Below are 20,526 nucleotides of genomic sequence, written 5' to 3' on the forward strand. Positions count from 1 at the left end.
CACACTTTATGGCCGGCAGAGCTTCGCCAGCTTCGCCAGCTTCGTGCTCGACCATGCCGCACGCACACGACACTCAGGCCACACTCTGTGGCACATGGGCTCTCCATACGCGTCCCGGTCCCTGTCCCTGTCCCTGTCCCGGGAAGAAGTAATTACAAGTGTTTGCTTATTAAGTTCCATGGCTCATTAGGCGCCGACGATAAACGCCGTCAGAAGAGCAGCAATCACCATGGGGGGACGACTTTGGTTAGATGAGAGGACACTCGCTCACCGCGGGCCATCGACACCGAATTAAGTGGAAAAGTAAGAGGAAGTGGAGGTGGAGGTGGAGATGGAGCTGGAGATTGAAGTGTTGCCACAACAATGGAGGCAACAAGGTCGCCTAAGCCCCGGCCGCATTATCTAATTGTCAGTCTTAGCGGGGGGATTACTGTACTAATTTTTCAGCCTGTTCAGCTCCTGTGGCACCTCCCCCCTCCCCCCCCCCCCCCCTGCATAACCGTTCAACTGACGCATGTGTGGCGACGGGGAGCTTTTGGGCATCGGCAATCAGTGGAATTTGTAAGCCCGTAAACAACAGGGCCGGAACGAAACATTCTCGTTGAAGGAGGAGGCTGTGTCTGCTGATTGAATTAGCGGTCGGGGTCACGTCATGAAACCTTTTTAATCTGTTCAAATTTGAAATTTCGCTCCTTGTGTCCAGAGGTATCTGGATGTCGAGGAACGTTCCGATTGGTTATGGCCGTTTCTGTCTCTACTTTTGGCTAACTCTTTTTTAATTATTTCCTGCGCTTCTCAGCATTTGCTTTCTGTGTTCTGGCATCTGCTTTTGCTAGAGATCGGAGTCACCTTTTGGCCACACCTGACTCGTCCTATCCCTGCCACTTGCTCCCCAGTCCAACGCCAATGCCACCTTCCACTTAACTCTTTTCATTCGTTTCTTTGCTGCTCAGCATTTTCTTTCTCTCTTTGTGCTCCTCTTGCTGGCCTCTGGCTGCCCACCCGTCTGCCAATTACCAATTAAGCTTTGCTTAAAGCCCAATTAATACCCAGTCCGCACCGCACCGCACCGCCTGCCCCTGGCCGTGGCCCTTCAGCATCATCGCCCATCACGGCATCGCCATCATCATCATCATCATCAATGCAATTATTGACAACAAAGCTCGGCGCTGTGCCAAATCCCAGCCAGAAGCGGCAATCGGCTAACTGGGTCGAGAGGCATCATTCCGAGTCACTCACGGACACTCACATAGGACATAGAGGACAGACAGACAGTAGGAGGTTTTAGGTTGACGGAGAGGTGCAAAGGGATCCTTGCGGCAAAGGGGGCACTCAAAGAAAGGTTAAGGGGAGCACACACACACACACAAACACAAACACACACACAATGCCCAACAGAGTGGGGGGGGGAGCTCTGCAGCAGCATCCGCTCGACATGATGACCCAGGGCGTTCATCTAACCGAAAATTTCCACCAAATGCGGGCGAAAAAAAAGTTGGTGGTGAAGAGGGGGTGGTGGGGCAAGTGGTTCCGATTGGGACGGAGAGGTAAGTGAAAAATTGGTCACTGATTAAATTCAACACGTTGTGGGATTAACTAACTTGTTTTTTATTTGCCAACGAAATTGTGTTGTTAACTTTTGGGCCCGGCCGCAGCAGACCAGCAATTACACCTACTCCAAAAATCCCCCCACATCTGCCACCCTCTCTCCCCACCGCCGCACTGCCCGGCACCCCCTGGATCGGCCCAATTGAAGGCCCTCGAGCATTCAGACTGAACACTCCGCAACTCTCGACCCGACAGCCAGCCAGCCAGCCGGACTCGGACTCATGTTCCCGGAGGAGTGGATGGAGGCGCCACTAGAAGAGGAGTAGTGGTACGAGTAGGCTGTGCCATTTTTTCCTTCGATTCTCCCTTAAGGGCCAGTCAACAAATGTCCCCCCCACCCAGCACACAGCACACAGCCCCACCATCCCCAGTCGCGACTGTTGCGTCATTAGCGACAACATAAAAAACAAGAGACGAAAGAAACGGACAGGAGGGAGCCGAGTCCAGGCGTATCCTGTAGAAGCAACCCGATCCCATCGAAGTGTCTGTTCTCCTGGTCTCCTATATTGGGCTCCCAAGTTTCCCAGAGCAGTCCTCTATAGAACAGGAACCAAGCGAAGCAAGCTTCGCCTCAGAGTGATCCACCATAAAAATGATCTCTCTCTTGAATCTCCCTTGAGGATAGATCATTCTGTTCTTAAAGCGGGAATACCCTCAACAATAGAGAGAACGACGGGCAGCCATTCCGCACAACGCTGCCGCCGGCGGGAAATCGTTTTTGTTTTTGAAGTTTGCCCAACTGAAGCCCCGACTGGAGCAGCCCCCCTACCCTACACCAGAGAGAGAGCTGCAGGGGATGGTGTCTGGAGTGTGGGAGTCTGAAGCCCGCAGTGTCCTGGGCGTGCGCCGCGCCACGCCGCGTCTGCGGTGCGGAAGCGGCCTAACCTGGCCAACAACTTGAGGCGACTTTTTGCACTCATTTCGCACGTTCAAACAAAGGAGCGGGAACAAAGGCGGCGCGGTGCGGTGCGGGACGGAGCACACAGCGAGTCCAAAGTAATTGGTGGAGCAAGACGCACGGGAGATGGGCAAAAGAAAGGACTAGAACGGTTGGAAGAGCCGGCTCATCGCAGGGACATCGCCAGGCGACAAAACTGACAGCCGTCATTTAGCTTGGTGCACAATTCAATACCAGAAACCTTCCAGGGAGAGTCCCCTCATCCTTTGGATTCCTACGAAAATGATCTTTCCATTCTGTGATCTTTCTTATTTAAACAGGAGCTTCTTTCGTACGATTCTTTTCCGTTCCTCTTCAGTCCCCAACTGGCACACAATTGGCATGAATTCTTTCCGGTCTATACTCTCCGCATTCGTTGTACTTTATGTGGTATTTGGATTTTGTCGGCTGGCTGTGTTTTTGGGAGCAGAACGCAGCTTCAGGCACCCGGATAGCTCCTGGCTGCGTACTCCTGGATGCTTCTGGAGATGGAGGCGGGCAAAAGCAGAAGGCATTAGGGGCATCAGCCGCACACGAAAATACAGTTAGCTTAAAGCATTTCCCGTATTTTACTGTCATGCCACATTGCCATGCCGCACGGCTTCCATCTGTATGTGTGCCATCGTGTGTGTGTGTGTGTGTGTGTGTGTTTAGAGGGAGTTGCCGTTGCCCCAACGGTGCTTTGGGGTTTTCTACTTGGTCGTTGTAAATTACTTGATTCGTTGTTGGAATTTAATTAACATTTTCCTAAGTTTACTTTTAGTCTTTTTAGTAACTCTCTGTCTCTGTCTCTGTCTCTGTCTCTGGGTGTGCTCTCTTGTTCTCTTTCCCCCCCTCTGTGTGCTGTCTCTCTCTAGAGTGTGTGTGTGTGTGTGTGTGTGTGTGTGTACAGTGTCCCTGTTTCATGCGGGCAGAAACGGACTCAAAGCTTAGGAGTTTTTAGGTTTAAACATCCATGCTTTTGCATATGTGTTGGTAAGCACATAACACACACATAGGCGCACACACTGTGTGTGTGACATGCAAAAACAATAATTGCGCGTGTAGACAATATGGATTTTCAACTATTTATGTGGTCGTCTGTCGCCCATTTGTGTATGTACGAGTCCCCTCTTCCAGTGTGGATTTATGTTTGCAAAAAAACAGTTAGCCGATCTTTTGAAGATGCAGAAATGGAGTGGTTGGTGTAGTTCTCAGGTCTGATAGACTAGACAGGTGATCGAGTAGCTGCCTTTCAGAAAGAAGAATGAATTTCCGATGTCTTTCCAAGTCAATTTAGGCTTCAATTTGAGGAAATGTAATGTTCATTTGTTAGGCAGAAATATGAGCACACTCATGCCCCACAAATGGCCGTTAGGCAATGCCCGAACAGACAATTAAATGCCAATTACGGTTTCAATTTTCCAAACGCAACAATTAGCATCAATGATATTGATATTGATTATCATATCATTGCTCGAAATGTTAGACGGGCTCTACGAGTGCAGACTGTTCGAATTTCGCACTAACCACAAACACACCCACACCCATACACACACCCATACACACACACACTGCATTCCGATGAGGGCCAGGAGCCCTCACTGCAACGCATTGCTTCGCACGGCATCCCATCAGACACCATCCGGACAGGACAGGCATGAACTGCAATTTCAAAAGGAATTTGAAATCAAGCCAGCAACAACATGAGCTGCGAGTACGAGTGCGATGCGAGCCCAACCATGGCAATCCTTTACATAAAAAACAATGCAAATACAGTCAAATTAAGCAAATATAAATAAAATGCACAGTTGAAAAAACATTGGCAAAATGGTATGGAATGACCGTGTTTCGGATGTTTGTCTGTCTGAGTGTGCGAGTGTGCGAGTGTGCGAGTGTGCGAGTGTGTGTTTTTCCCGAACAACAAAGGATATTTAATACTATATATGAATATGAACAAATTTATCTACATACATACATACATACTCGAATGGAGCATGAAATCAAATGCAATAAAATTCTCTGACATGTTGCGATATGTTACACTGCCACCGCCACCGCCTCCGCCTCCGCCTCCATCTCCATCTCCAACTCCTCCTCGTAACGTGGCAATTTTGCTCTTGATCGAGCCGCATCGCTGCATAGAAGTAAATGAAAGTAATTTTCAAATGAAAATAAAACACAAAAACAAAAAAATAAGAATCATATACAATTGAAATTAAACGAAATTGCATTTGGTAATCGAATCGTATCGACTTCAATTGCATTGCCACTCGGGCCCTCGGCAACTCGGAAGCTCGGCTCTCAAATCGAATCGAATCGAAACCATCGCACATTTCCACATTTGCATACGATGCATGGATGCGGGCCTGGTCGACAGCTTTTTGCCATAATTGTTGGCCTAATGACTTAATTCCTTGGCCCATGGCTAAGCGGCCGACCGAGAGCTCTGTAATCCCATTGAGGGAACACATAGACATAGAGCCCACTCGTAGTCCTCCTTGTCCGCAAGTGGAGAAGCACAACTGTACTAGTTCTGCCATTGAATCGATGAGACTTTTAGAGATCTTAAAATCTATCCCTTCGATGGTAAAAGACGAATGTATGAGAAGCATCGATTGGGCAGACGATTGGTAAGATCTCAATTTCTTTGCCGTTTCTTCAGGGTCATATTCTAGAACCGCAGTACTATAATCGTTATCGTTCCGATATCGCTGGCTATCGAACTATTTGAAATCGCTTTCCTTGAGCCTCGCGAAAGAGGAAAAGAACTGCCGTCAAAGCCCTTTCTTCAACTGGATTTCCTTCTTTTTGTGTTCCCTGCGATAAATATTAACATTTTGCCGAGCGCTCAAACAAATAAACTTCATTTTGGCCATCCTCCAGGGGGAGCAGAGCAACAGAAGGCGGCAGGCGCCACTAGAAACCGTTGCTACCCCTTCAACAGCCCTGAACCCTCATCGCTTCGGGGGGGGGAAGCGTTTTCCCCTCCATTGCTTGACAAAGTAAGCTCAAACAATTTCATTTCCCAAGCGAACAGAAACAGACAAACACACAAAAACACGCACGCACACATGCACGTACGCACATCAGTACACACAGATACGCACACGCACACTCGCATAACGGTACATTAATTGATAATTGTTTTGTGCTCAAAAGAAATTAAGCAGCAGCAGAAGCAGAAGCAGACTTCCTGCTCTCCCCTTCCCCCTCCCCCTCCCCCTCCCTTTTTTTGACTCCCACTCGTCCTCGCACACCCCATTACACTGCAGATGTACAGCAGAGTGAAATGGGGAGCAGAGAGGGAGGGGGGCTTCCACGACTCGTCAACTACCTTTTGTTGCCCCTCATTTTCTACTAGAGTTTTCATTTCGGCTATCTGCTTGTTGTGTCTATACCCTTCCACAGAGAGAATGATGATATCTCCATACTTAGTCTCCAGACTTATTTCCATACTTACATTAGCTTTTCGAATCTTTTTTCTATGGTTCTTCTAATTACAGGGTGTAGAATATTTCTGTCAGATGACATCCACATTTTGAGAATTGTTTGATATCTTTATGGAAAAAATGCAGTGGCGGATTTTGGGTAATTTGTACATTTAACGCTGCAAATCCAGAATCTTTTATGCATGCAATTCAGATATAAGTACTCGATCCTAATATGATTGCATCAAGAACAAAGAAGCAGGAACAGAAGTTACATTTCCTTGCGTTGCAAAAACGGCTCTTGTACAAGTGCCTTTTTTTCGGTGGCCTTCAGCACTCGCATGATACGTATACGCATCGGTGGACGCATGGAAATCCATTCGGTTTTTGGCTATCCCAGAACACGCACAATACATTCCTTCCTCGTTCGGTTTCATCATGAAATGGTGTTTTCTTACACTGAAAGAAACCACAAAAAAACCATGGGGTATCGCAGCTAGGGCCGCGGCTCTACTTTTATACTCGATCCTTAGTCAGTATGGCTCCCCTGCGCCAGAGGCCACACACTGCTCGAGGAAGAGTATGTGTGAGAGAGTGAATTTGCCACTGCCAATTCATTTGTACCTTCTGGCTATAATCTGGTCTGGTAGATATGGTTATTAAAAATTGAAATACCCTTGTATCAGTGGAGACATCACAGGATTGTATCTGGATACAAAATCTGCTCAAGAATATATAAACTTACCCCTATACCTATGCTCTTTTTGAGTAGCCACTCAGAAGTGAAAGAAACTGAAAGATGAAATGGGAATTGAGGACTTTTTTTCGGATTGGTCGGATTAGTGGGTATCCTAATAGTCGGTATATGATCGGAATGGGAATCGTTGGTAACTATTTTCATTAACTTTTTGCATTTGCTGCTTGTTTTGGACATGTTGAGGTGGGCCCCATGCGCCCCACCCACGCTGAAAATTAATTGAACGATTAGTTTTTGTACGTGAACGTGGAGGATGTCCATGCCCCCCGTCCAGCGTACAGGTGCCGCCCGGAAGTCCCCCCTGTGTTGTCCCTAGATGCGGCTCCTTGTCTGCCCTGGGTCCTGCCTCTGGCTCTGGATCTGGTCCCTGGTCCCTGGTCCTGTCTCTGGCCACTATTTAATTTTATCTGCTCTGCTTTGGCTTTTATTTTCGTTTTTATCGCATATACAGCAACAAAACTATGTACAACAATTTGCCACGCCCACCCGAAAAAGAAATATCCCCAAAAGAGATAGGGGAGTGAGAGGGGGGAAGTGAGGGACAGGAAGACAGGAAGAAAAAAGTCAAATGCCAAAGCACTAAAAAGTCAAAAGGCCACAAAGAAGCAAGAGGCAACAACAAGCAATAGTAATGACAACCAACACTAAAGAGCGGAGAGCGAGAAGGAGAAGGAGAGGTAGAGGTAGAGAAGGAGCAGGAGAAAAAGCGACAACGAAAGAGCGGGACAGATAGAGAGAGAGAGAGAGAGAGCGGTAGAGAGAACGATGGGCGCAAAAGTTAAAATAAATAGAACAAAGCTACAAACGCATGAAATCACACAACAGAGACACAAAGAGAGAGAAGTTGTGGACAGAGAAAGGCGAATCGAGAGAAGAAGTGCCAATGCCACGCCTCCACCACCAACCGAATGGGTCTAGAAAACGTGGCCAAAACGACACAAGAAGCCCGCCTAAAAATGACAGCAAATGCGGCAATGTGTTGTATGCCCCCACACCCACCCTCACCCCGTGGGGTGGTGGGGCGAGAGGGGAAACTGGAGCGTTAAATAGTAGCTGAAGGGGGGGTAGTGGCAAGAGGCGCACAGTGGCAGCAAGAACAGATAATTTAAAGCAACACCGTCGATGGCCTGGCCTCCAGCGCCTGAAGCCTGACTCCCGATTCCTGGCTCCTGGCTCCTGGCTCCTTTCACCAAGCTCCTGTTTCTCCATGAACCCTGCCCCTGCCCCTGCTTGTGTGTCTCTGCCCCGATTCCACCACTAATGCCTTAGTGCCCCACCAGAAAGCCGAATGGCAACTGTTGATAATGATGATGGAGATGCCGTCGACACGCTCTCGCCTTGGGGCACAGTGTGGCACAGAGAACAGCAACAGAAACAGGAGGAAGCTTAGCAAGAGGCTTTGATCAATCCGGTACGCCATATTTGAAGCATCTATGCCATGGTCCCAAGATCCAGCATACACTTTACTTGCAGCATTTATGTTTTATTTGGAAAAGATCCTTGTGATCCATCATCGGCGATCTGCCTGGCTTCAAGTCTGGGCGGAAATTGGTGTTGTGGCTGCCACTGTGACAGGACGGCTTCTTGCGGCTTCTTGACGTCCCCGCATACGCACACGCGCGTGAATCCAGCGGCACGCGTCACTGGAGAGGCGACCCCCAAAGTGGGGGTCCCACAAAGTGGAGAACCAGCCGAGGCAGGCGCAAGGCAATGTCGCGCTGTCTTGTCTCTCTCACAGGCTCTTCCTTTGCCACTCACAAACACACACGCGGTAATTAATTTTATTTAATTTTCGACGACAATTCTTCAAGCGACAAGAGGCAAGGGCCAAGAGGCAAGGCCCAGGCCCAGGCCCAGGACCAGGCCCAGGCCGCGCGGGAGGGTGCCGCTGTCACACAGGAAAAAACAAGTTAACAAAACGTCAACAATAAAAGAAATGCCGGCAAAATGGCCAACGTGGGTCAAGACAGACAATGCCAAAATTCCAGCTCCCTCGCTCTCTGCCCGTCTTCCTCTCCCTCGCTCCCTCGCTCCCTATCTCTATTCCTTATTTCTCCAAAGATGAGGCCAAGACCCTGTCCGGGTCCTTGTCCGTGCCCGTGTCCGTGGCCGTGTTCGTGCAGGGGGCACATAATTATCAGCCACATCAGCCACAGACGACAAGACTTTGATAATCATCAGCCCAGCAACGGAGACCAGACATTGGCGGGGGGCTTAGGGCAGGCGTACGGCAGAGCTGGCCCCCACATCCACGGGGGAAGAACAACGAAATTGGCGAAACGAAACGAAACGAAGTAGGAAAACAAGTTTAACTTAATTGTCAACATTGTGCCAGGCGGAACACTTCCCTCGGCTGCCGAAGTACAAGCTGCACTACCAAAGCCATTAGTCATAGGATTTGTAGCGAAATTTCGCCTAACATGGGCATAGACCAGCTATAGGAATTATTTGAATATTGTTGGATATTCTCAGTACCTTAAAATTCATGTATATAGAAAGGAAAGAATGAAATGTGATCTGTGAGGAATTGACTATTATAATTGTAGTTGCAGGTTATGGATAGGTACAGGATATGGCATGACAGGGTCGTGTCACTTTTCACTTAATGGCGCTGCAAAATCGTCATACCCTCTGGAAGGGTGCAAACAACAATGGAGGGCAAACCAAAGAATAAGGAAGAGCGGAAGAGCAAAGCAGCGGCAGCAGAGCCAGAGAGCAAGAACAAGCAAAAGCTGAATACCAAAACGGAAGAGCATAAAGTAACGGCACTAATGATGGAGCACGCAATCTTCGCCGGCAGTGGGGGCTGGGGAGGAATGATTAGGGAGAAACGGAGAGACATAGACACAGAGAGAGCCAGAGAGAGTCGACTAGGATGTGTCAACGAATGACGAATTTTAGAAACGAAAAATTTCAGTTACGAAAACCCAAAAACCAAAAAGCGAGAATTAAAAACTGAATGCAAATGTGAAAGCATCTCCTGGCAGAAACGACTCCACTCCGTCTTACCCCCTTGCGACCGCACCCAAATAAATCCAATTTCAATCCAAAGCGCAGACAGATAGACTGACAACACACAGTTGGGGCGTTGGGATAATAAAATGTGCACCTCCTCCTTGAAACAAACAATTACTTAACGATAGCTATTTACTAGAAATTCTTCAAAGGTAGATCTGCAGTGGTTAAAAAGATATTTCCAGGCTCATTTGACCAGAATTCCTTCCCATGCCAAACTGTCGCAAAAACACATAACACCCCTTTGCACTCCACAAGTCCACTGTAGGAGAACAACAACGAAATCGCATCGTGCGCGTCACTAATGAGACTCTAAACAAATCCCCAGCCAGAGTCCCGGCTCCCCACTCTGGAGTCACATTCCAGCACGCTTCTCGTAACCCCTAACGCTCTCTCCAAACAAGGAGACAAAGCGGGACCCCAAACAGACAGCGCGCCACAGCAATAAAATTTAAAAGCGTGATTATTTGCAAGAAAGCCAAAAACAACAAAAAAAAGTGTGTTAGTGTCCCCAAAGGGGGGATGGGGATGAGTTTTGGTTGGCTTTTAAAGCGGCTAATTATGATTGGCCATGGAAAAAGCTAATTGCAACTAATTTTGGTCGCAAAGCAAAGCAAACAAAAAACCGCAGAATAATGAAAAATTCATGTTTCAAATTTAAATTCAACACAGGCGCCCTCCATAGCAGTACAGAACATATCGATATCATGCATGCGGAATCAGTTTCGGAACGGAACCGAACTCGAACCAGCTCTGCAAAGAGTATGCAAACATTTTCGTAAAATATAATTTTCAACGGTATATAGAAATCCAATAAAAGCAAGTACTTAGAATAGGACAGTCGGGTAGAGAATTGATTCATTAATCGGATAAAATTATTTGGGCAGGTCTGCGGGTTCTATTAAGTTAGTTATAATGCACGGAATATCAAAAACGAGGAATATGTATAATTCGTCAGTATATTTTGAAAATGAGACCGTATATTTCGGTATTTATTTGAATCGGGTATGAATCGGTAATAACCGGTTGACAACAATGAGACTATTTCCATTCACAAACATGTTGCTAATTCCATGATCACATACCCTGGCGGAAAAGGATATTATAGAACTGAGACAATGTTTGTCATCCCAGGCTCTAATTAATGCAGAAACTAATCAGTCTCCGTTTTAAACGATATTTTGCAATAAGTATTCTTCTTACAGAGCCTAAGAACTGGTACTGGGATCAGGATTTATATACAAACACCTAATCAAATGCATGAATAGACCTTAAAAATGCAATCTAACACAAGTCCTTTATTAATTACATTTAAAAGCAGCTTGGGAAACAGTATCTTAAAATAATATTAACGAAATAGGGTATAAAAATGCCCATAGCCTGGTTGAACACAAATTAGTCTGCAAATACCAGCAACATTGACGTAACAACCTGCTACTATTGAACATTTTTGTTGAAACCATGTTTTTGTCAAAATAAAAAGCATGCAAGTACTTAAAAGTAGTTAATCCTGATTAAAATTGATTCATCAGTCATATAAAATTATCTGGGCCAAACTAAGCGATCTATATAGCTGGGAATATTCGACGGAAGAAAGAATAACCAGGAATTAGTCGTCATAACTGGTTGACAACAATGATTACCGGCATCATTAATTGTCATACCCTAAGGAAAGTAATGTTATAGAATTGAGAAAATGTTTGTCATCCAAGGCTCTGTAGGTATCAGGATCGAGATAAATATACACAAGATACTAATAATGTACTTGAATATGTCTAAAGAATATCAATTTGAGAAAAGGTCTTAATAAATTACCTTATATCTTCATATAAAAATAACGAAATAGGGTATAAAAATTCCTATACACGCATCATGTCTTCAAATACCAGCAACATTGCGAGTGTATCTTTGGTGAACTATTTTGTTTATGCCTTGTTTTAGCCAAAATGCAATAAAAGCAACGACTAAAAACTAGCCAATCTTGAAAAAAATGTATTCATCAACGGCTTAAAATTATGTGGGCAAAACTTAAAGTTTTAGTTAGCCAGAATTATTCGAAGGAATAATAATAATAATAATAAAAGGAAACGAGGAGTATGATACATTTTCGGTATTTTTTAGAGTGAGACCTTATATTTTATTGGGACTTGCTATCTTTTCTTTGGGACTTACTCTCTATTTTGTGGTGGGAATTTTTCTCAAGTTGTGGGAATTTTTCCGGGATACAATGTCCTTTGAGCTTAACAATGTCCCTTACATTCCGCACTCACTTACGGCGCATTGCATCCAAACTTACGTTTTCTTACGTTATATGTTGCTGGCAACATTAATTTGTATGGGCCAGACTCATGTGCCGTGAAAACGAGCAGCATTGTTCCCCAACATGGCACGAATTGAGCAACATTTTGCATACCCTGGGAAATGGATATTATGGAACTGAGAGAGTGTTTGTCATCTAATGCACCAATAAAGGCCAAAACTATTCAGTCTCTGTTGAAAAGCTATTTCAACGATATTTTGATCGAGATATATTTTCAAAACCCTAATCATATGCATTAAAATGTCCAAAACATAACAATCTGAGATAATTTCTATATTAATTACGTTTTAATACAGTTTGGAAAACGAAATAGGGTATACCTGTGCCCAAGCTCCGGTTGGCGCGAAATTTCACACTCACTTACGTTGCCACTGTTTTTTTGTTGACCGTTTTTCTTTAAACCTTGTTGTCTACACTATACAATAAAAGAGAGTACTTAAATGTAGTTAATCTGGTAGACAATTTATTCATCAACGGCTTAAAATTATGTGGGCAAAGCTAAAGGTTTTAGTTAGCCAGCATTATTTAACGGAATAAAGAAATTGAGCAATTGGAACGATTTTTCTCTTTCGTTTTATTACGTTTCATTTGTTTGACCATTTTCGCTAAAACCTTTTTTTTACCCAAAATGCAATAAAAGCAAGTATTTAGAATAAGCCAGTTAAGTAGAAATATTATTATTAAATCATATAAAATTATGTGGGCAATGCAAAACGTTTTATATAGCCAGTAATATTCCACGGAAGATCAAAAAAGAGGCATATGTAAAATATAACTTGAATTCGTCAGTATATTTACAGTATATTTTTAAAAAGAGACGGTATATTTCGGTATGTTTCTGAGGGACAGAAGGTATATTTTTTGTCACAAGTCCGCGGTCACACTGCTTTGAAACTTGCCGCGGGTCGGCTCTCGTTTTTTTTCAACAAAAATGCGCCAACGCGCACCATCGCAACGCAAATTGAAACCGCAACGGAAATAGTTAATAACGATGTGCGTGTAAATTAATATATTTTGCTTGTTTTTCGTTTGTATTGCCAGTGCTTGTCTCTATTTGCTTTCTGTGCGTGTGTGTGTGACTGTCATTGTGTGTCTGCTGTCTCGCTTTGGCTTGCACATTTCAAATGCAAGCGCATCTCTCTTGGGCCCAGTGTTCGTGTAGGTCAAGGTGAGGCAGCAGCAGCAGCTGCCTGCAAGCACCGTTAGTTTTTCAGCCCCTCTTCTCACGCGCTCATTGAATATGCAGTTTTCAATCAGTGTGTCAGCAGGATATGCACACACAAACAGAAAGAACAAAACCACACATAAAACGGAGTACTCCTAGTCCTCTCTCTTCACCCTCTTGCATTGAAACCGTAAAAGTCAATAATTGCTTTGACTTTTTTTGCAATCGCCAGCTCTCTTAAACTACTCTCTCTCTCCCTCTCTCTCTCTCTCAGTCTATCTATTAGCACCAGATTCCGTCACCTACGAGAGCGATAAGCACAGAGCTAGATAAGCGCAACCGTAAATAACGGTTCAACAGTTGAAATAATTAGTTAATGGACCCGATCGTCGCCTAGTGGCAGCAGCAGAAGCGCAGTAAAAGCGACTGCACCACCACCAGCACCAACACCACCACTAGGACCAGCACCAAGTTGCAACTGCAACATTTGCAACAGAAAAACCAGACAAAACGGCGTTTCTACAGCAGCGTCGCCTCTTCGGCGGCGGCAATGTGTCATCAACATCAATGAAACACCAGCCGCCGCCTCCTCCGCTGCCCTTAACGCAGCCCCCATCGCTGAGTGGCGGCGGGGTTGGTGGGGTCTCTGGCAGCAGCAGTGGAAGCAGCAGCATAGTGGCCAATGCCATTAGCAGCCTCAATGGCAACAACAGTGCCACCAGCAGCAGCAGTTGCATTCAACCAGCCAACAACAACAACAACAATCACAACAACAACATCAGCAGCAGCCGTGGCAGCAGCTTTGAGGCAGGAAAATGTCGCCCACCCCTCTACCCAAAACGTGAGTAAATCCCTTCAAGGGCGCCACCACCAGGGGGCCCAATGGGCAGGCCAAGGAGGAGAGCAACAGGAATTGCCAGATTCCTGTTGCAGCTTACAGAAGGCCAAAATAGTTCAAGAGCTCGGGGAAAACGGGTCTACATGTCGGTAGTTCTCCTGCCATCGGATTGATATTATCGATGATCTGTAGGTATTTTGGCCATGGGATCTGATCTCCCTAAGATTAGGTGGACGCACTTCAGCTTCAGGGGCAATAGCTACTTACGGCAGCCGTTTTCCCAATCCAATCCAAACCATTTCCAATCAAGCAAAAAAACATGGAAAGTCGCCGCGAACTTCCTTTCCTTTTTTGTTTTGTTTTGTATCTGTTCGTTTTGGCTTCGCTTTCGCCTTGCTTTTAGACGTGGTCTTGTACTTGGTCTGTGGATTGGGGTCTGCAGTCTGTAGTCTGAAGTCTGGGCTCTGTCTCTGTCTCTAGCTCTGCTACCACTGCCTCTGCTGGGTCTTGGAGTTGTAAGCTTCAAAGGCAACGGCCCATTTTTGGTGGGCGTAGACTTTGTTTTTATTTTTCGTATACCCTTTGCGGAAGGCACTTCGATTGTGATCGGTTGTTTGTAACGCCCAGAGGTCTCATTATATTCAATATCACTGTTGGAGGGTATCTGGAAGTTCTGTAAGAGTATACCCCGATGGTGGCAGCGGCGTTCCTTTCTTACTTTCTAGCTGGCGGCAGCCGCACCCAATTGCAGATCGCTCGGCCCTGGGGCACTGGCGATGGCCATGTCGAAGGGAGTGTGGGGCAACGTGACCGCAGCTAACGGTACTCCTGGTTGACATGTCGTTAGTGTTCGATGAGCATTTGTGCCGCTGTCGATCGTAGGGGGACGCCTTAAACGGCCCGACCAAGAACGGGCAGCTCCACAGAGCCCATGCCCATACCTTTGGCCCAGAACCGAACGTGATAAGATAAACAGCATTTAACAAGAGTCTCAGTTGTGCGAGTGCGAGTACGGTTTCTGGAAATACTCGTATGGGCCAGCACTTCGAGTTGGAGTAGGCGATAGCGGTGTCGAATGAACTGATTGATACTTTTAAAGGAATAATGTTCGCATTGTTTAAAGTAGCTTGTTTTGAGTCAATACCAATTTTGATCCGCATTTTCCGACTTGCAGTTGCACTTCTCTTCTCCATTGTTTAGCGGCAATTCAAAATGCAGCATTATTAGCATTTAAAAGCTCATTAAGAGCCAACATTCATTGTTATGCCAAATGAATACACATGTTCTCCGGCTTTGGCTCTGGCTCGTCTCTCTGATGTTTCTGATGTTTTATTCCCGAATGTGGGGGCGTTTGCATGAGTCTCGGAATGGAAATGGAAATGGGAATGGAATTTTCATAGCAATTAGGGAAATCAGTGCATAGAGCTGTCACATTTGTTCTATTCGAACTGGGGGAAACTGTGAAAGGGGTTGAATGCAAGGGAGGGGGGCTTGGGGAGGGGATGGCACACATTTTGGTTGTTTTCTAGAAATAGAAAAGTGAAAGAATGTCAAATCCGTTTCAGAAAAATATCAGACGCACAAGAGCTTCTCAATTGTGTTGGATTATACGATGATTCTGTTCCCCCCATCCCATCCCATCCCATCCCATACCATACCATCCGATCCGATCCGATCCAATACGAACAATACACACCCGTATGTATTTGTATATTCCGTGGAGTTCATTTCCAACATAAACAATTCTATGCCTTAAATGGAAAACTAAAGAATTCCGAAATTGAATCGAAAGCCCAATTCGAATGGATATATTTTTGGTATTTTTCCAGCTTCAGCCGCACAAAAAAACGCTCCAGCCTAGAGATTCACATGCGGCAAGTAGAGGGAATGTTTGGCAACTATGGGACACCCTATAGGCGGTGATATAGAGGGAATATAGTGCAGAACAAACAAATAGGAGGTCTCTCTCACAAGGGTATACCCTTGCACTCACCGATGGCTGGATGGCTGGATGGCTGGAAGGAGGATGGAAGACTGGCTGAAAGGTGCCAAGAGACGCAGAAGGAGGCTGGAGAGGTGAACTTGGGCAGCAGCTACTTCAAATGCCGTCAATTGTTTGAAAGTTTTCAGCGTGCCGCGGGCAGCCAGAGAGCAGCCAGCGGTGTTGCAACTATTTATGGAACAGTGCAGCAAGGCCCAAGCGAGTGCCCTTGGCTGTGGATGCCTCGTAGCAGTTGCAGTGTCTATGTGTGCGTGTGCCTGCCTTTTGTTTGTTTAGCAAATGCCTCCGAGGCTGGGGCCAAGCCAAACCGATCCGAACTCTGGCCAGAAACCCAATGCCAACCGATGCCGATGCCGATGCCAATGCACGTTCGATGGCTGCATCGAGAGGCACTTCATTCTTCTGCACTCTGGCACCCCCCAACTCCCTCTGGGATTCTTTCTATGTCTGGGGCACTCGTGCGTTCAACAAGACACTCGAACTGTAGCTGCTCCAGAGCTTGCCACATCTCGAATTGAACTTAATTGAAATGAAATTGAGATGCCACAAGAGGTAGCGGCATGGAGGCATGGAAAGATGCACAGTGAGAGAGCGAGAGAGAGAGTGGGGCACTGAGATTCGAATTGATGTGTCGCCATATGTTAAATGGTCTGTCATAATGCTGATCGAGATCGTGTTGAAACGTTTCCCAGCCCTCGGCCCTCTCCTCCGATGAATCCGATCTAACGATAAATGCTCAAGTGTTTGACACCCATCAAACCCATCTCTACTCTCTGAGGTCCACCCCTCCCCTCCCCTGGTCTAACGATTTGCGTGGGGGACTGGTGTATGCCCCAGTCACAGACTCAGACCCAGACCCAGACCCAGACCTCAGACCCCAGACGCCCCAAAAGGCCCCAGACCAAGACCCAGACCCACCCATGACGCTGACAGCGATAAGTCTAGTCAATGAACCGCACCAAAGTGGGGGCCATCCATCCACTGGCGGGGGCTGGGGTGTGGTGTGGTGTGAGCAAGATGAAAGATGAAAGAGATATGAAAACTGCAACGCCCACACAAAAGCTTTTTCCTCGGATAAACAAACGACAATAGGATGAGGGAGCCCCCTGGATAAAGATCTTTCTCTAGCGCTGGAGAGAGTGAGAACAATGACAGAGACAGAGACGGAGACGGAGACGGAGAACTAACTGGCTGATTTATCGAATTGAGAGCTCAGATTTTAGTCAGATGTGTAGGAGGAGAAAGGAGGAGGGGGACTACAGACTGCAAAATGTGGAATACATCGGCCAATCCATCAAAGAGCAGAGTCGAGTGTGCCCCGTTCCCACAGCGTTCCAACGTTTTTGTTTATAAATGACAATCTTCCAGTGAATGCTCCCATTAGCCCGATTTCGCACATTTATCCGACAGATGCAGATACAGATACAGGCAGCTACCCAGTGGACACTGCCACTATCTCTCTGCCCCAAGACTTGGGTAAACAAACAACAAGTTCAATCTTTTGTTTACACCCGCGAATCGCTGCAATTGCAAGATGATGTTTATCCTCGCGGATACCCAGCGCAATGGGGAGGGAACCTGCTTGGTCAGCACCCCCTTCGCCCCGGCCTGTGATTTCCTGTTTTGTTTCTCCATCAGGCCTTCGATGAGTGTGACGTGACGCCTCAACAGCCGTGCGTGCTTCAAGGGGTTTGTATTTTTTTGTTAGGGGTTGTGACAGGGTGCAGCAGTCGACACCCAGCGCCCTGCACCCTGCACCCTGCACCCTGCACCCTGCACTGGGAGTCGATAGCCCTTCCCCTTGGCCTTGCCTTGCCCGGTTTGGCCCACTTGGCGTGCCGTAAACTCGATTAGATGTAAAGCAGGGCCAGTACGTGAGCGGAAACAATAACGTAACTGTCTCCCGTGGCCACCCTTAGGTGTGTGGGTGTGTGTGAGTGCCAAGGGGTGGGTGGTGTGTCCCCTTTATCCTGTGTCCTGTCAGGGTGAACAACATCCCAATCGACCAGGGCTGACATATGCCGGGAAAGGGAAGAGCACAGTACTCTTCCCTGTCTAGATCCTAAAGTATCTTCCAGCGGATACAAAACTAAACTCAAGCCGACTCAACACTAGGAAGTTATCGCGATTTTTTGATGGTTTGTGGTGGAAGAATCGATCGTAAATGGATCTTGTCCCGCCTGTCTGGCAGCACGGCCACCCACCGCTCCTGGCCTCCCCGTTCCAGCCTAGTGGCAGGCCCAACATGTGGCATGGCACACATTTTCGGGGCTTCCACTAGTCGTAGTTTGTGCGGCGCAGGCGCTGAGAGAGTGCCGTGCCTAAGCACTATAGTGGGGTAGAACTAGAGAGGCCCGAAAAGCGGGCGGTTGCAATTTGGCGTTGCCACTTGTTCATTGTTACATCCTTAAGAGCAAGAGAGAGAGCGAGAGAGAGTGCCAGTGACAGTGCCAGAGAGAGCGCGGTCTATTAAATTTTGGATGCTTTTCGGGCAGTTTCCTGGCTGGCAGTTGCAACTCGCCTTCCGCCTACTACCTACTACTGCTGCCAACAAAAACAATAAAGTGTTCACTCAACTCGGGGATTTTTTCAATTGCAACAAACAGCGAAACAGCGAAACAGTGAAACAATGTTGCAAATTTGTTTATAAACCAAAAAGAGAAAAGACAAAAGAGACGGGAAAGGCCACACACCACAGGAACAGAGAAGAAGAGAGACCGAGAAAAGCAGGAAAGAAAATTGCGAGGCTTTCCCCCCAATTACGCCTTAAGTAGGCTTCGGTTGGGTATACACACGAATCGTAAGGAAGGGAAGGGCAGGCAAGGAAAGGGAAGTCCAGGCTAGGAGAGTTATCAAAAACAAGTAGCAGGAACAGGAACAGAGCCCCCTCCCTCCCTAGAGCCATGTGTAAGTAATGGCTTAAAGAGCCAGTCGGTGGAGCAGTCGGGAGTCAGAGCGACTCTCTCTCGAGTGTCACTCCACTTAAAAGGCCCTCCCACTGCATTCCATTCGCATTCGGATTCGCAATGCATTTGCCTAATGAGGCAGTGATGGAGCATGGAGTTGCCTGGGAGCAGAGCGGTCCTTCAACCGATTAACCCATTTGTGTCCTTTGTTTTCGGTCCTTGTTGCAGCCAAGACACCCTCGTTTGACAAGGACCGTGACTACATTGGGTTTGCCACGCTGCCGGAGCAGGTGCACCGGAAGTCGGTGAAGCGTGGCTTCGAGTTCACGCTGATGGTGGTCGGGGAGTCCGGCCTGGGCAAGTCGACGCTCATCAACAGCCTCTTCCTCGGTGACCTGTACAAGAACCGCCAGATGCCCAACGTGGAGGAGCGCATCGAGAAGACGACCCGCGTCGAAAAGAAGACCATGGACATCGAGGAGCGCGGCGTCCGGCTGCGCCTCACTGTGGTGGACACGCCCGGTTTCGGGGATGCCATCAACTGCGAGGACAGCTGGCGGGTGTGCACCTCGTACATCGACGAGCAGTTCCGCCAGTACTTCACCGACGAGAGCGGACTGAATCGGCGCAACATACAGGACAACCGAGTGCACTGCTGCCTCTACTTTGTTCCGCCCTGGGGGCACAGGTGAGACCCGCCGCACCCAAGGCAGTGGCAAGAGCAGAACTAATCCAATTGCTTGCAGCCTGCGACAGATGGATCTGGACCTGATCAGGCGGCTGCATCGCAAGGTGAACATTGTGCTGGTGATTGGCAAGGCGGACTGCCTGAACAAGCAGGAGGTGCGCAAGCTCAAGGAGCGCATACTGCAGGACCTCGAGGACAATCACATACAGCTGTACCAGTTCCCCGAATGCGACTCCGACGAGGACGATGACTTCAAGCAGCAGGACCGCGAGCTGAAGGCCTCCATTCCGTTCGCCGTCGTTGGCAGCAACACCATTCTGGAGGTCGCCGGCAAGAAGGTGCGCGGCCGCCAGTATCCCTGGGGTGTGGTCAATGTGGAGGATCCGGAGCACAGCGACTTCATCAAGCTGCGCACCTTCTTGATATCCACGCACATGCAGGACTTGAAGGACACCACACAGGTGAGCCACAGCCCCGTGCCCATGGTGCACATTATGTGATTACTTTTCGATTTTCCTTCTGCAGGATGTGCACTACGAGAACTTCCGGGCGCAGTGCATCTCACAGATCTCGCAGCATGCGCTGCGGGAGCGCGGCAAGTTGAAGCGCGACTCGATCAGCTCGACGAACGGATTCGATGCGGCCATTTCGGAGACGGACAGGCTGCTGCTGCAAAAGGACGAGGAGATCAGACGCATGCAGGACATGCTCACCCAGATGCAGGAGAAGCTCAAGCAAACGCATCTCATGGAGATGAAGAAGAACGACAGCGTGATCGATGTCTAGGCGGAGAGCAGATTAGAGACAGAGATAGAGATAGAGAGAGAGAGGAGTCGAGCAAGGGACGTGTTCGAGCGTGTTCAATTTTGCACCTTGATAT

The 20,526-nt window shown here is 47.4% G+C and overlaps 1 protein-coding gene across 2 annotated transcripts; it reads left to right on the forward strand.

The window, feature by feature from the left end:
- The first annotated feature begins 12,956 nt into the window (after nt 1–12,956).
- LOC6598528 (septin-5) lies at nt 12,957–20,526 on the forward strand. Of its 2 annotated transcripts, XM_026990507.1 has the most exons (5): nt 12,957–13,040; nt 13,487–14,053; nt 19,187–19,646; nt 19,705–20,107; nt 20,172–20,526. In XM_026990507.1, the coding sequence occupies exons 2-5, from the start codon at nt 13,780–13,782 to the stop codon at nt 20,430–20,432; spliced, it is 1,398 nt and encodes a 465-aa protein (XP_026846308.1). In that variant the 5' UTR covers nt 12,957–13,040; nt 13,487–13,779; the 3' UTR covers nt 20,433–20,526. The 2 variants fall into 2 exon arrangements, with proteins under 2 accessions (XP_026846308.1, XP_026846309.1); XM_026990508.1 differs by lacking the exons at nt 12,957–13,040; nt 13,487–14,053 and adding an exon at nt 18,663–18,959.

This window comes from Drosophila persimilis, unplaced genomic scaffold (genome assembly GCF_003286085.1).
Source record: "Drosophila persimilis strain 14011-0111.01,24,50 unplaced genomic scaffold, DperRS2 tig00000579-arrow-pilon, whole genome shotgun sequence".
Lineage (NCBI taxonomy): Eukaryota > Metazoa > Arthropoda > Insecta > Diptera > Drosophilidae > Drosophila > Drosophila persimilis.